Source organism: Phoxinus phoxinus, assembly GCF_949152265.1.
Source record: "Phoxinus phoxinus genome assembly, chromosome: 4".
In the NCBI taxonomy this organism is placed as follows: domain Eukaryota; kingdom Metazoa; phylum Chordata; class Actinopteri; order Cypriniformes; family Leuciscidae; genus Phoxinus; species Phoxinus phoxinus.
In genome coordinates, this window is record NC_136879.1 from 25,158,012 (window position 1) to 25,173,688 (window position 15,677).

At 39.4% G+C, this 15,677-nt stretch overlaps 1 protein-coding gene across 1 annotated transcript; it reads right to left on the reverse strand.

Annotated features, from left to right (window-relative positions):
• Window positions 1-1,879: 1,879 nt before the first annotated feature.
• Window positions 1,880-11,141, reverse strand: nufip2 (nuclear FMR1 interacting protein 2). Its single transcript, XM_079610608.1, has 4 exons — window positions 10,760-11,141; window positions 6,008-7,696; window positions 3,798-3,830; window positions 1,880-3,660 (listed from the first exon to the last, which is right to left on the reverse strand). Exons 1-4 carry the CDS (start codon window positions 10,902-10,904, stop codon window positions 3,608-3,610), a joined length of 1,920 nt encoding a protein of 639 aa, XP_079466734.1. The 5' UTR covers window positions 10,905-11,141; the 3' UTR covers window positions 1,880-3,607.
• Window positions 11,142-15,677: the final 4,536 nt, after the last annotated feature.

Consider the following 15,677-nt stretch of genomic DNA (forward strand, 5'->3'; position numbering starts at 1 on the left):
CACAGATTCTGATGTTTAAGCTTAGCTTGTACCTTAACATTCCTTTCTTTTCGCAGGAAAAACATTTAAGTCAAATTACATTGTAGACCAATTCAAAAGAAGACTAAGATAACAATAACTTTTTCAACAAGTTTATTAGCAGTGACAAAGATTCTTGAGACAAAATGTAACCCCCTCTTCATGACCACTAGGAAATTCAGAGAGAGCAACATAAAAATGACATATTAATTCAAACTTTTAACAGTCAAAACATGGCACAACTGAAGATTGTTGGGGGTAATGGGGTTGTGGGGACGGGGGCAAAATAAAAGCAAGAGTTTTTCATGTTCTGATGTGATTCCGTTTAATATATCGCTTAACACAGGCACCCTGAACTTGAAAAGTTCACAATATTAACTTTGCATATAATTGAGCGCATGAATGAAGACAAATACACATGCTTGCACACAAACACACATATGCATCCACACGCATGAGTTGAGTTGTCAGGACAGGACAAGAATCATTCATACATCAAGAAAACATGAAATTTGAATATGCCAACACCGATGCATTTTCTTGGTACAGATTTCGCAATCAAACACACAATTTAAAGATCACTGTACCTCTCTCCCATCCGTACGTTCTGTCATTGCTTTAAACACTAAGGGGCGCCATTTAAGATGTATGTAAATAATTTATATTGCAATTATATCATTTGTGGAGTAGTAAGTGCTTATTTTAAATTGAGGAAATTAAGCTAATGTGCAACCCCCCAAAATATAAACTTTGTTCTGTTTGCATTCTGTGCATAGAACCTCTATATGTGCATTTGACCCCTGGAGTTGAGTTTTGAAAACAAAGACCAGGTTAAAATCATTCTGCTGAGAGCGTTTACAAAGTTGTAACTGAGTTAAGGGAACAGTTCACCCAAAAATGAGAATCATGCCATTATTTACTCACCCTCAGGGTGTTCCAAACCCATTTAAACTGGTTTTGTCTATATAATGAAAGTCAGTGGGGTCCAAAACAGCACTTTGCCCCATTGACTTTCACTCAATGAGGCCTCAGTCTTGCAGGTTTGGAACAACATAAAGTTGCCCAAATGACGATAGAATCTTCATTTTTATGTGAACAATCCCTTTAATGGGAAAACGGGGATACTGGGACAATGTGTTCACAGAGGTATTTCATAATTAACTTAATCTAATAACAGATGGTTATAAATTATGCTTACATCAGTAACTCCTTAAGCAAATCCATTGGATACAAAAAAAAAAAAAACTAAGAAAAAGAAAAATGCTCTATGTGAGCTGTTTAAAGACAAAAAATTTAAGCTAACTACAATAAAACTCAAGTGAAGCAATGAAGAGATGTGCCTCTAAAAAGCCAAAAAACAAGCTAATCATCAATCGCATGATTTCTCAACATTGCACAAAGCTTTTAAGTGGAATCCAAACAGAATTAGAGAAGATGAAGCAGAATTTAACAACCTTACATCTGTTTCGAGTTCTTTTTCCCAGTATCTTTTGAACTAAGACACTGAACAGGCTTTCAGACACCTCAAGAACAGAAACAGATTAAGAACTATTGCAAAACATCCCACGTTTCGTGAAGAAGACGGACCACATTGGAAACCCTTACATGCTGTATTTGAAACCTGAAAACTCTTGCAAAGGACATACAGATGCGTAGTGTGGTTAACTTTTTCCACGTGTACTTAAATCTTTTCACCTGGCAGTGTTTCATGGTCATGTACAGAAAACATGGATGCCAAATGATACCTGTAAAGATGCAAACATTGGCTTTCAGTCAAAATTTAAACCCATCAAAAGGTTAGAGTTTAAGAAAAAAAAAAAAAACCCAGCTGGTACAAACATGGGACGTTCTTTTCGTTTTTGGCAATAACACTGTTGGTGCATTTTTTTATTATTTTTTTTTGTTAGATAGAACACTGCCCTAATTCTACCTGAGTGTCTTTTTATTTTATTTCCTTTTTCACTTTTTTTTTTCTTTTTTTCTTTTAAAATTTTGTTTCGTATACATTTCTTTTGAGATTGTGGACCGACAGTCCTTAGGTAGAGGTTAAAGTTAGTAGCCTATGATTAATAACTAGAATTTCAAATATGTACTGATATGTCAATGTTTAAGGAAATACAATTCAAGAACATAATACATAAAGTGCTACTGATTCTTACGTATAAATCAATTAATTCTGTGAAATGATAAAGCAGAGGATAGACTTAAAGTTTAGAATGCATTTTCTGACATTAGAAACAAACATTTACACAACAGCAGAATTCCTGTCAACAGCGGTTCTATTGATGAGGCTCATATGTGCTGTAGCAAACTTAACCAACAAGCATGGAAAAACAGGAACAAATTCAAACAACAGAAATTAAAAGCATAAAAGTGTGATTGTGTTGCTCAATAAAAAAGCTAGGGGCTTCTAGTCTCTCAAGCAAAAAAAAAAAAAAAAAAAAAAAAAAGAAGTCGTCCAGATCGATTGCTCTCTATTCCGAAGAGCAGCTCTACAGAACTAAACCAAAACGAAATTATCCGTAATGTACCTTATTAGCATTAAAGTTAAAGCAACTGTGTGGTGTGGCACATCTTATCGATTAGTTGTGGGTTCTACCTGCTACTTAAAAAATTAAAAACATAAAACACTCAAAGAGAAAAGAGTATAGCATGATCTCTGCCCTCCGTTGACACACTCTCACACAACCAGCAAGAGACTCGAACGGCTGTCAGGTGACAGAAGCGTGAAGAGACGACAATAAGACTATTAAACGATAGCACTTTGAACTCTTCCAAAAGAGGACACACAGAGCAGCATACTGCACATGCACACTACAGGGCGTACGGTTTCCCAATCCGAGTGTACCTCATAACCTGCCCTTGGAGTTTTTAAGTATTTCAATGAAAAGTATAAGAAGAAGAAAAAACAAAAAACAAAAAAACGAAAGAAATGGAGACGCGTCACGAACAGGACTGACCCAATCTTGTCCAGCAATTAAATTAAGACAATTAATTAATCCCAAAGGCTTGAACTAACTGCCCCCCACACATATATGGAGCTTGATTCCCCTGAATCTAAAAACAAAACAAAAAAACATGTAGTTCCTCTGGCCACAGTATGTTAATTCACTGGAGAGCGACACTCTTGGGTTTTGTGCCCAAATGAATTCAATGTGACCACTTTGAGTCTACATGATTATTTGAATTCAAGAGGGGACACATTGGTGACATGCTTTTCTCCAGGACGCTCTCTTTAGGTCCGTGAGTACTCGAATGAGAAGCTTCCGCCCAACCAAATGTCATGACAGGGTTATCATGAGTGTTTGACGTGTGAGTTGTATGTCCCCAAAGTCATTTAAATTGTCTTCAGCAACATATCCGCATTAGAGTTGAGTTTCACAGCTCCCGTTGCTCCGTTCTAATATTCTAAAACCAGCTAACCCGTCTGCTCCTCTGCCTTGACTGTTAACGGGTAACAAGGTCCTTTCTAAACCATCTTAAGATTGGATTAGTTCTGATTCAGGATGTTCAGAGGCAGCAACCATGGTTCCTCAAGCACATCTTTTTGCAGCAGTGTTCATCTGAGATATAGTGTCCAGACACAGCTTCACTGAGCAGGTCCGTCCCATGACTCACTGTAGAGGACTACTCGATTTGGATCTATGGGAAAGTGAGAAAGGTGAGAGTTTGGAACTTTAAAAACCACAAACACAATTATATGGAAAGGATTTAATTACATGCCGAGGCAAGAATTGTCTATAACCATGTCAACAAACAAGAGGTAAATGGAAGCTTACCTTGTTTTTGCAAATTCAAAATATATTCCATTTCTGAAAAGAAGAGAAAGATAAAGTTCAGTGTAAAAATAGATCTATCATTTTTACTTGACTTGAAAGAACTAAATAACTGAGCCGTTTCAAATCACACTAACAGGAACGATTCAAAATACTGCTATTTTGTTGCTTTATATAAACAGAGAGAAATAATATGTATATATATTCAGTCCCACGGTATCATTTGGTGTGCATGAGTAACAAGTAACATTCTAATTTGAGAAGGCTAAGTAACACTCTTAAGATCTAGTCTAAACCAATTTATCTGCAGCACACTAACTGATAATAACACGCTTTTTTTCCCCAATTTAAAGTCGCGATGAAACGACAGACCTTTTCTTTTTAATTGTGATGAACATCCGAGTGAAAAAAATAAATAAATAAAAAGTAGGGCGGGATCCATCGATCTGTTGTTGATTGAATTTTGAGATATGGGAGGCGGATCTGAATGCAAGCTTGCAGTCGATTGTAAAAAAGGTAAAAGGAGACCAAATGATTAGAGAAGCCCGACAAAACGACACCAGAGAAGTCACTTCACAGGAAGATTGATTTATGACATTTTGATAAAAATGTATGGGATCAAATTTTTAAAAACTAAGAAAAATATGCATTGATAAATCATTCACAGTAAGAACTATGACATACATTATACATAATAGATAGGATTAATTTTCATTTCATGCTGACTTTAACAATCAGACAAACAAAAAAAGTTTTGCAATATTATAATAGCATAAATAAACAATTAGAAGTACTAGTGAAATATAATAAATGAATGTTTTATCATTGTACTCTAATGATCAGAAATAAAACAATTAAAAATATGTTCTGCCTATTGGTTATCAGACATCCATCTCTAGTACACATTCATAATTACTGTTGGGTAAGTTGCTTTAAAAAAGTAATGAATTACTAGCTTTTATTTACATCTTCAAAAAAAGTATTACATTACTTTTTTAAACCTTTATTAACCTTGACCAGTTGAACAATACAAAACTACTCTTAATTCTCTCAAATAAATATAAAATTGCATAAATTATTCTTGAACTTACCAAAGTATTTAAAGGGAGAAAGTTACATTAAAAACATACATTTTATCATTAGATGTTCAATTTTGATGTTAAATCCCCTATTGTTTATATAATTGTTCTAGTCTATGCAGTACTTAATGCAGTTATATCAAAAGAAACTGTAATTGAAGGGTTAGTTCACCCAAAAATTATCCTGTAATTTACCCACCCCCAAGCCATTCTATGCATCTATGACTTTCTTCTTTCAGCCATATATTAAAAGATATCCTGGCTCTTCCAAACTTTATAATGGGAGTGAATAGTAACTGCGATTTTGGAGTCCACAACAGCACACCCATCCACCATAAAAGTAATCCAAACGGCTTCCGGGGGTTAATAAAGTTATTTTGAAGCGAAGCGATGCATTATTGTAAGAACAATATCCATATTTAAAAACTTTATGAACTAGAATCACTGGCTTCCGTTCCGTACGCAAGTCGAGTTTCAGGCGAAGAGTGAACTCTGACCGACGTATGACGTATTGACGAACGTGGAAGCGCAGAGGACAGAGCAAAACACTGGTCATGAATTAGAAGTCTAAAATGAGAATTTTTAAAGAGAAATGTCAGAGGAGCTTGAGTTTGTTGCCCAACCCCATTTGTTTGAACCACGAGAGGCGTCTACTCTCACCTAAACCTCACGCTACAACTACGTTGTATGCCAGAACTCTACTATCTTGTGAACGTGTGGGCGGACGTTACCAGCAGCTAGTAATTACATTATATAAAGTTATAAATATGGATATTTTTTCTAACAAAAACATCACTTCGCTTCATTAAACACCTGGAGCACTGTGAAATACTTTTATGATGGATGGATGTGCTTTTTTGGGCTTTGATCTAAGTTACTATTAACTCCCATTATAAAGCCTGGAAAAGCAAGGATATTTTTTTGATATGGCTCCAATTGTGTTTGGCTAAAAGAAGGTCATATACCTCCATGACGGCTATTTTTGGGTGAACTAACCTTTAAAGAGTTACTTGACTTTTTTTAAGGAAAAATAAATTAACTTACATTAATTACTTCAACCATTATGTTCATAATAAAGGATATACTTGTAATACAAGTGAAATTACTTAGCAAGAGGATAAAATAGTGACTTACCATTAGTGTGATAATATACAGCAGCTTTTAGATCAAATGATCCCCAACTAGACCTCCTGTCAAAGCCCTTAGTATGGCCCTGCTCCTTGGCCAAAGCCACCTTGGGTGCAGCTGGGGAGGTGGTAGGCAGCTCAGCACAAATGTCCTTAGAGGAAGAACAAAACACTATTGCACCATGAACCCCTGTGTCATCTCTCTGAGCATCCAAGCAAAAGACAGGCATCTCGGGTACGGCCCTGCTTGCTGCCGTGGCACCGCCGCTCAAACCTCGACTAAGATTCTGAGCGTTAGTCCGTTTATCTGGCTCGTGAGCCTTGGGGAAGGGTGGTTGATCCGGTCTCTGAGAGGTACTGGAGGTCTGAGTGGCCACTGTAGCAGGACAGCCTCCCTGAAAGCTCACCTCTACTGGCACGTCCTTTCCGTTCGAGCAGCACACCACGCCCTCTGGTCCAGCGCTAGGCTCGTTGATAAAGGACAAGCCCCACTGATTCTGAAAAATGTCCCCCAGAGACTTCTGATTTGTCACAGCAGCAGGGGGATCAGCTTGGCGGCCACTAGGGAGTGAGAGTTGCATATTGGAGGGGGTGACGGGGTAAACGAACAGGCTGGGCTTCCTGGGCTCAGCCACAGAGGTGATGGAACTTCCGATGGCCGTAGTGCCGCTACCAGGGGGATATGCTACATTCTCAGCGGCAACAGCTGGGGTCGCTAGCAGAGGACCAGAGCTGAAATGGGGGCCAGGCAGGGGGCAGCCATTCCCTTCCCCCAGCAGGGGACCGTTGGTAAAGCTAGCAGAGGTGATGGTTTTCACCGCAGACATAGGAACCTGTGGTGGTCTCCCAGGCACCTGGGGAGCAGGAGTAAGACCCTCCCCGCCAGCTTGGGCAGTCTTATTGAGGTTCTCCTTCACTTTGCTTGCATAACTGATCTTAGGCACAATCTTAGCGCTACTATTGTCCACAGGAAAGACAGGTGGAGGCTTGAACAAGGTCCATGAGTCCTCTTTGGTGGAGGTAGCCACCTTAACCTTGCTAGAGCGATCCTCAAACCGTTTGCCAGCCGCTTTGCTGTCTAAGTTCTTGCGCTGAAGTTCAGCCACCGGCAAAGGAGGTAGGGTGGCGGAGGCAGGAGGATCCTTGGCTTTTGGGTGCGGCTCGGCTTTTGAGCCGGCTCTGCCACTCTCCACCTGAGAGCCAGACTCCGGTGCCACAGCTCCATGGTCTTGTTTGCCGCCCTGCTGCATGGCTTTTCCCTGTGCAGAAGCAGTCACATTGTCCCCGGATTTGCCATTCCTCTGGGCCCGGCGCTTCTTGGGAGTAGTGTATCCACTCTCGGAGCCACTGCCGTCATTGTCAGCCCCGGGTTTGTAAGGGTAACCATTGGAAAGTGATACAGAGTTGAGCGACACCACACCGTTCAGAGAAGCCAAAGCCTCTTTTTTGCCCTCAAGTGTGTTCAACTCTGAGGACTTGTCATTTTTGAAGTCCATTCTGTTTCTGCTAGTGTTTCTACTTTTTCTGTGCCCAGTTGAGTCAGTGGTGAAGGCCCGTCGAGTGGGCTTCTGTTTCAAGTTGATGTCTAGCAGGTGTCTGTCACCATTGCCGTTTGCAGGGTGCAGGGAGCTGTCAGAGTTAAAGGAAATGGGAGTCACCTCTCCCTCCTTCAGAGTTCCATTTATTTTGCCATTTTCTGCACAGCGAAGACAAAAAAAAGCAATTAACAAGTGGAATGCAAACAGTACATCTGCATCAATTGATCTACAGAACCATTTTTTTTTTTGCCAAATATCCAGATCAGATCTCAAGTTCCAGTAAGAGAACAGGTCAAGTCTAATCAATGTTTGCATAAGACCAAGGAATATTTAGACTAGGTATGTTCAGTTGAACCAAGCCAGGGTCAGGCAGATGACAAGCTCACGCCTAGAACCTTGCAACCTTGCAGGGTATTCAGTGTACTTTCAATTAAAGCCAGTTTAAAATGACTCAACTACTGAATATCTGTGATTTGATTGCCATATATCCCACATCTTCTGACCAGAGCTAGTTTATAAAATTAAACTGCTGCCAATAAACTGAAAACAGAGATAAGTGGTTTTTAAACTGGGTCTGCATAAAATTAATCAGATTTTTTCTTCTTCAAAATGTACACACACACACGCGCACACTTGAATATGTAGTTTATGGGGACTCTCCATAGGCATAATTGTTTTTATACTGTACTGTATATTCTATCCCCATACACTAAACCTACCCATCACAGAAAACATTTGGCATTTTTTAAACAAGGACACAGGAAGTGTCTTCATAAACCATGTTTAAGTTATACAAATTTGTAAAACACATGCACACACAGACACGCGGGGTTGATAATATTTATCTTACTTTCATCAAGGCTGCATTTCTCGGATCAAATATACAGCAAAAACAGTATTATTTGAAACATTTTTATAATTTAAAATAACTGTTTTATAAGATGTAATTTAATCCTGTATTGGCAAAGCTGAATTTTCAGCATCTTTACTCCAGTTTTCAGTGTCACATGATCCTTCAGAAATCATTCTAAACATTTGGAGTGAATGTTTCTTTAGAAAAAAATTATACACAACAAAAATGTACAATATAGGTTTTCACTCGCTTGCTATTTTCAAACAGAATAAACAGGTATGTATACATGGGGGTCCCTAGCAACAGGATCATCATATTGGAATAAAAAAAAATAGATGTTCTTTGTCAGGCAAGTGTATGGCAAGGTCTGCTTGAGTTCATGATTTCCGTGGAAAGTATTTATGGCAGCTCAAGGAATGCCCTCAGAGGAACTTAAGACAGTAACAATACCATTCTGGGCTGGCAACCTGGTATACAGATTCAAATTAATTCACACGAGAAAAATTGTCTTCATACAGTTTATGTAAACAAGTTGGACCAACAAGTTAGCAGGACAATGCAACACCCAAATAGAGGTGAAATATATTAATGCGTTAAAAAAGAGGTTTGAGATCTAAAACGGGTCTGCACGACCTCCGTGTCCTTTGAGGCTGAAAATATGAGGCGTGAGGATAGTTAGTCCATGCAAGTGTGCTTTCATCGGCCGGCTCAAGTCTGACATCGCCCTATTTTTAACCGGAGGTATGACGTGTCAAAATGGAGTACTCAGTCATATTAGGGTAGTTTCCCAGCATTGGTGTACACGTCTTAAAATGCCGAAATTAATGAAAAACACTGAGCTGAATACACCTTAAATCCCTTTAACACATTTCATGCATGACGTGAGCTCTCATTTGTCACAGTAGTAGAGCTAGGTTGTTTAATCGCAACATGGCAGTCAGGAACGTTTATACTCCATGAAATAATTTACAAAATTGTTTAGCTATGTTAACGTTTTGTTTTAAAGACTAATTTTACTCTGTTTAGATTGAACGACTAGACTATCTGTGCGTATTCAGTCAACAAACCGGCCAAGTCATCAGCTAGCTTAGCATGCTAAGTGGGCAGCCTGAATGATTAGCCGCAGGTTGCTGTGATTGTTTATACGTTATAACGATTTTGTGAAGTGACAGCTGCAACGACGTATTTGAAGAGGGGCTATAAAATACACAAGGCATTTTTATGCATCAAATATAAACAGGTTTGGCGATGTGAAGCGCTGTATTCCTGTGAGACCTTTAACATGTCACAATAGCCAGCAGAACCTACCAAATGGCTTAATATCAAAAGTTAACCCAGCTACGCTTGCGGTGCGTTTGAGCACATATGCTCACAGTTGGTCACTATGTACACAATAAAGCTGTTTGTCACTTTGTTTGAAATCGAAAATGTGAGGGTTCTAGAGTTGGCAGCCTTCGTCGCAAGGCGCCATGATCTTTTCGGGACGTTGCATGCAGTCATCCACAGGACAGGTTAAACAGGGTCAGAAAATCCACTTTAATTAAAAAAAATAACAGACATGTTATCATTTTACCAATATATGCTGTAAATATACAAGTAGGCTATATGCGTTTAATGTACAGGATTTCCCGGCTGCATCTGTTTACACTTTTAGAACGTTAGTATTCGTACAGTTATAGAATTCTCGGACGCGTTCTATTCAGGCCACTCGGTGTCGAGTTCGAATCGGCGGTGAGCGCGAGCCCAGGCAGTCACTGCCAGGCCCACTCACATGACTGTCAAAGAGCAATAGGCCGCGTTTCGAGCTAAACTGGCCAAACATACACCCCCGACACCATTAATACTGACTCGGGCTACAAAAGCTAACAGAGCTGACTACGTTTCCGGATTTGTATCACCAAAATATTCGGTTTTGTACGAAAAACGGGCAGCGGTGAAGTTTGTGAGAATTGGCCGTCCATCATGGCGGACAGGAAATAACAGAACAAGCTTAAGCTACGAGCAGGAACATTCCACAGGAGCCGGTTCATGTTGCTGTGGCAGCACCAGGGTAGAGCTAACAGGCTATTCCGGGTCTCTGATGGACACATTCCCCTTAAAACGGCCCAAACTAAGAGGTATGTTTGCGAATGAATTATAAGTCAGGGAAATGTGTAATGCGTGCTGAAAGACCGGTGCACAAGGTCAATGTCCCTTCACGCTAGTTAGCTTTGCGGCTAACCCTGGATGTAACTATTTAAAACAGTTCCGTCAGCAAAACATGCTCCGCGTTTGACTTAACTCAAGCTATATTACTGTAAACAAACATACCACGACATGTATTTGAAGCTTGTCAGAGGAAAAACAATGAGCGTTGCTGGTCACCAACCTGTTTTCTTCGTCTGCGTTTTCTCGTTCTGGAACTGACTGTGGTTCTGATCATTGTTTACCGATATGTTCGATCGATCAGAGTCGTTCTCTGCTCCATGACTGATATATACTCCGATTGCCCCTTCGCAGGGACGTTCCTCCATTTAACGCTAGCGCAAGTGACAGAATGTGCTCAACCGGTGCTCGGTGGACGAGGGGAGTTGAGACATTTGCACTGCCCAATCACAGCCTGCGTTTGGGGGTGCCAGTGAGAGGCGGGCGGTGTTTCGTGTGTCGCGATACAAGGCGTGGATGCTTCCCAGTCAAGGCCACAGGAAGCTGTCACGCAAACTCGTGCAATCACCCTAGTCAGTGCTGTGTCAGTTAGTCATGTCTGTTGTAGTGTAGACTGTGTAGGGAGTTTGATAATGTCTCGAATCTATTTGTTTAGTGCCCCTTTCTGCCAGTGCGTGGCGACTTAATGAGCGAGCCATTGAATTGTTCATTGAATGCTCCCGTCACCGTCGGGGGGTAATAAATATAGTTTTTAACATTCGTAATTCCTCTGCCACCTTTCTCCCTTAGTTCTGAACTAGACCAACTCATAAGATGAATTGAACGGTTCATGTGAGATGTGTCCATTCAGTTTGTGCATGAACGAGATGTCTCATTTCATTTAGGTTGTTTTTTCAACTAAAATTACCATGGTAAACCGATAATAATATACGATTAGAATACGATTAGAGTTAGCATTTAATATTTTTTTTTATACGGACAAATCATTCACAAAAATAGTACATAAAGAATGCGCATGCTCAGGCTTGAATCGTCTTGGCCAATAAGATTGCTGTATAATAAGCCAATTAAATTGGGGGTGGGCGGAGCAACACTTGTCACCCTGCCCCAACGTGTCGCCCCGCCCCATTATCCAGACACTCTGGGGTACTACGGATTTGCCGTGAAATCCAGTGACGTGACTGAGACCTGCATGCGTTCTCCCGAGCCTCTTGCCTCGTCGACTGACTTTGCACTCAACAGCGAGCTACGACACTGCAACTTTATGACATGGAGTCTAATACTAAGAAACGACCAGCACAACACAGACTCCAACACAAACTCCACATAATAACTCGCTTGTAAACATATTGGTTTGCAATCTGAAACATCACCGCTAGATGCCGCTGAAAACTTCACATAGCCCCTTTAAGGGATAGTTCACCCAAAAAGAAAAATTCTGTGATTAATTACTCACCCTCATGTCATTCCAAACCCGTAATAATTTTTCATTTATCTTCGGAACACAAATGAAGATCTTTTTAATTAAATCGGACAGCTTACTGTACTCTATTAAAAGCTACACAACTACCACTTCAAAAAGGTCATAAAGAGACCTTAAATCTATCCATGCGGTTTAGTCCACATTTTCTGTTATTCACTTTATATAATGAACAGATTTAATTTAGACTTTTATTTTTTAATTTTACTTTTTGAAGGCGAAGTGGTAGTTGCGGATCTGTAAATGGAGGGACAGAAATTGCTCAGATTTCATTAAAAAGATCTTCATTTGTGTTCCAGAGATGAATGAAAGCCTTATGGGTTTTGAACGACATGAGGGTAATAATCAAGGACAGAATTTTCATTTTCTTCCATTTTCTTTCATTTTCCTTTAGGACCGCCAATACACTACATGACTTTCAAAATTGTCGGATTGCTGTTCTTTTCACACCACACAACTGTCTTTTGTTGATCATCACCTGTGTGAACAAGCACTGATTTGCACCCAATTTCGGGCTTTCGTCTGCGGTCTCCAATTACTGTCGGCGACTGTAAAATCATGGCTTAAATCATGTAGTGTGTGGGCGACATAAGCAATGACTCGTTCAGTGAAGGGGTAAATGCGTGGAACTTAAAATATTCATTTTAAAGTACAAATTTGTTCACAAATGAAACACCAACACTGTTGTAAGGTGTACAGTTTTGGTACATTTGGTAGTTTGGCCGACACTTGCACATATCTTATACTGAACATTCAACTTCTGACCTCAGAGTGCTTATCAAAAGCAATTGCATGTCTATTTAAACTTGAAGAGGTCAAGGGAATAGAATAAACCACAGATAGTCATGGGTATCCTTCTAGAATGTTGCACTTTGGACTAGCTCTCGTTTAGCAGAGTGGGGGTAGATTGCAGATCTGGGGCAAGTTCCTTTCGTTCTTGAGGATATGCTGACAGTTAATTGGAATGAGGACGTGATCACCTTTGAGATTTAAAGAGAGTCTCTGCTGATAGTTCTTGCTTAGATGTGAAAATTGTGTTGAGTGAATCTGTTTTTGTTTATTACTGTCTATTACACTCTAAACCAAATGTTACACTTACTCAAATGTTTGGGGTTAGGATTTTTTATTTAAAGAAATCAATACTTTTATTTAGTGAGGATGTATTAAACTGATCAAAAGTGATTCTAAAGACTTTTACATTGTTTAAAAAACGTTCTATTCAAAGAATCCAGAAAAAAAGTATCAGTTTCCACAAAAATATTAAGCAGCACAACTATGATAATAAGAAATGTTAAAATAGCCTATAAAAAAATTACATATGTTTTACTGTTTTTTTTTGAACAAGTAAATGCAGCCTAGGTGCAGAATAAGATACATAAAAAAAATCTTACTAACCCCAAACTTTTATCAAAATAACCTCTTGAATTCAGATAGTCTCACAATTTACTTTATAATAAATTGTAGTGTATATGTTTTTCCATCATAGTGTACTAGTACAAGCCTGCATTCCATGCATTCTCTGAAATTAACCAGAGGGGGGCAGACAAACACTGTTACAATCGGTATCTTTAGTGTAGTCATACATATATTATATACAATAAGTTTTAAGAACATGGAATCATAAAACCGACATGGTTTTAAAATGTTTGAGTGTTATCCCATTCATTATAATAAAGCAGGGGAAATTCCTTAACTATGTTTAGAATGTCCAAATCCTTTGATGGGGTCAGATTTATCAGGATAGAGTGACATGGACAACAGCCTCTGTGAACTCATCTGGGAACGTTTGAACTCCTGCACACTTTTAGTACTTGTCGAAAGCACTAAAAAAAGTGACTTTGTAAGTTCCTCATAAGGTGAAACCAAAATGTCCCTTTCGTAATCTCTGTAAACTGTATTTTCACTTCTTTTACATATAGGTTAAAAATGCTCTCGTGCCCTCCTGCACTGCTTGTGTAATGCTTGTGTAATCAACTCCATGTTTGTCAGACACTGATGTGACTTTAAAAGCAGTTTTAATAGTCTATTCAAAAGACTCTTTTATGGCTGAGCATGTCGGAATGTCTCTTGGACTATCCCAGCTGAAAATAATAGGTTATGTGTTGTATAAGTTTCAAAGAAAACAAATAATGCACAACTTTTCATCTAGATGCGCAGTAAACTTTATACTTGAAAAATTTGATTATGCTTAAAGATGAAATGTTTTAGGTAGGTACAATTGTTTTAAACCTAACTATAATGCACATATCTTCAGGGCAGTCGGAACTATGAGAAAAAGGTTACGGCTTACATTCCTAGACCATAACAAATATTACCTACAGGCCATGTCATCGCATTTTAAGTTCTGTCAAAACAGACTCCAGCCAGAGCATAAATCACATGACTCGGCTCTATTAATCTAGCAAACCTTGAGTGAAAGACTGGCTCTTTTAATTGCAGAGAGCTGGCTCAAATAATGCTAGTCCTCTGTCTCTGTAATGCTGTTATACAGGTATCAGGGCGACTAGCCTTGAGCATGGCATCTTACCCCTGAAAGGCCACGAGTGATTTCATATCCCCTGTGTCTTGTCAACACGCTTTCATCTGAACTCCAGTTAGTATCATTAACAGCTCATATTTCACTCTTCTGGAATGTTCTGGTACCTTCTCAAAAACAAATGTGAATATTAAGCATTTGCTGCAGTATGAATCAATGCAAACATGATTCTATAATTATAATGTCTGTGGCAGACTTTTGTAGTCTGCGCTGGCTTTGGTAAACCTGAAAGGGAAATCATTAGGGTTGTTTACTTGATGTTAAATGTGGAAAAAATGAGGTGCAGGCTGTAAAAAGTCAGTTTGACTCTTGCACCCGCTGACTGTCACCATGGAGACAAGCCCATCACAAATATAGCAGTTCTGACTGAGACAACTTTCATCTTAATCCAGGTAGTATTGTCTTCATGCGCATTTATTTTGATGAGCAAGATTTCGTTTTACAGCAGAACGTTAAAAAAAACAAGGCTTGTTAGAAAGCGATAGGCTACAACACACACACACACACACGCACACACACACACACACACACACACACACACACACACACACACACACACACACACACACACACACACACTATTGTTTTAACTCTTCTCTTGCTTCAAAGTTGTCTAATAAACCTGGCATTACATATTACAAATATTGTTGGGTCTTTGACGAATTGTGCCTTAATGCCTTTTTAAATATATTCATACAGCTCTGTCTTGGTAGAAGACTGAATGAAAGCTTGTTTATTTAGTTCGGATTGGTTCCTTTTTCTAACTCCGTCTGGGAGTGATTCATTTTTTCTCTTCATTTTACATCTGATCTGTAGATGGAGCACAAGCAGCCAGCGCTGTGGATGGTGAGTCAGGGAACGAAGAGAGATCAGCCCATCCTCCCCTGACAAGACACAACACCCATCTTTAACACAACCTCATCAAACCTCAGGCAACCATGCCAACTTACAAGGGTGAGTGCCGATCAAGAGGCATGTGTCAACAATGTACTGTTGTACTCTTTTACAAGGGCTTCAATGAAGGGCCAAGAAGGTCCCAGACATTTCCATTACACCGTTACATGCGCCTGCAGCGATTGTAGCATATAGTTTGGGAACCCCCTGAATGAACAGCATATCAAAACA

Bases quoted from the DNA above. Each gene is read 5' to 3' on its own strand.
- nufip2 (XM_079610608.1), bottom strand. From the start codon at position 10,904: ATGGAGGAACGTCCCTGCGAAGGGGCAATCGGAGTATATATCAGTCAT. The intron at 7,697-10,759 runs GTTGGTGACCAG...TTCGCTGTGCAG, and splicing joins AACGCAGACGAAGAAAACAG to AAAATGGCAAAATAAATGGA. The intron at 3,831-6,007 runs GTAAGTCACTAT...TCTTCTTTTCAG, and splicing joins TGTATATTATCACACTAATG to AAATGGAATATATTTTGAAT.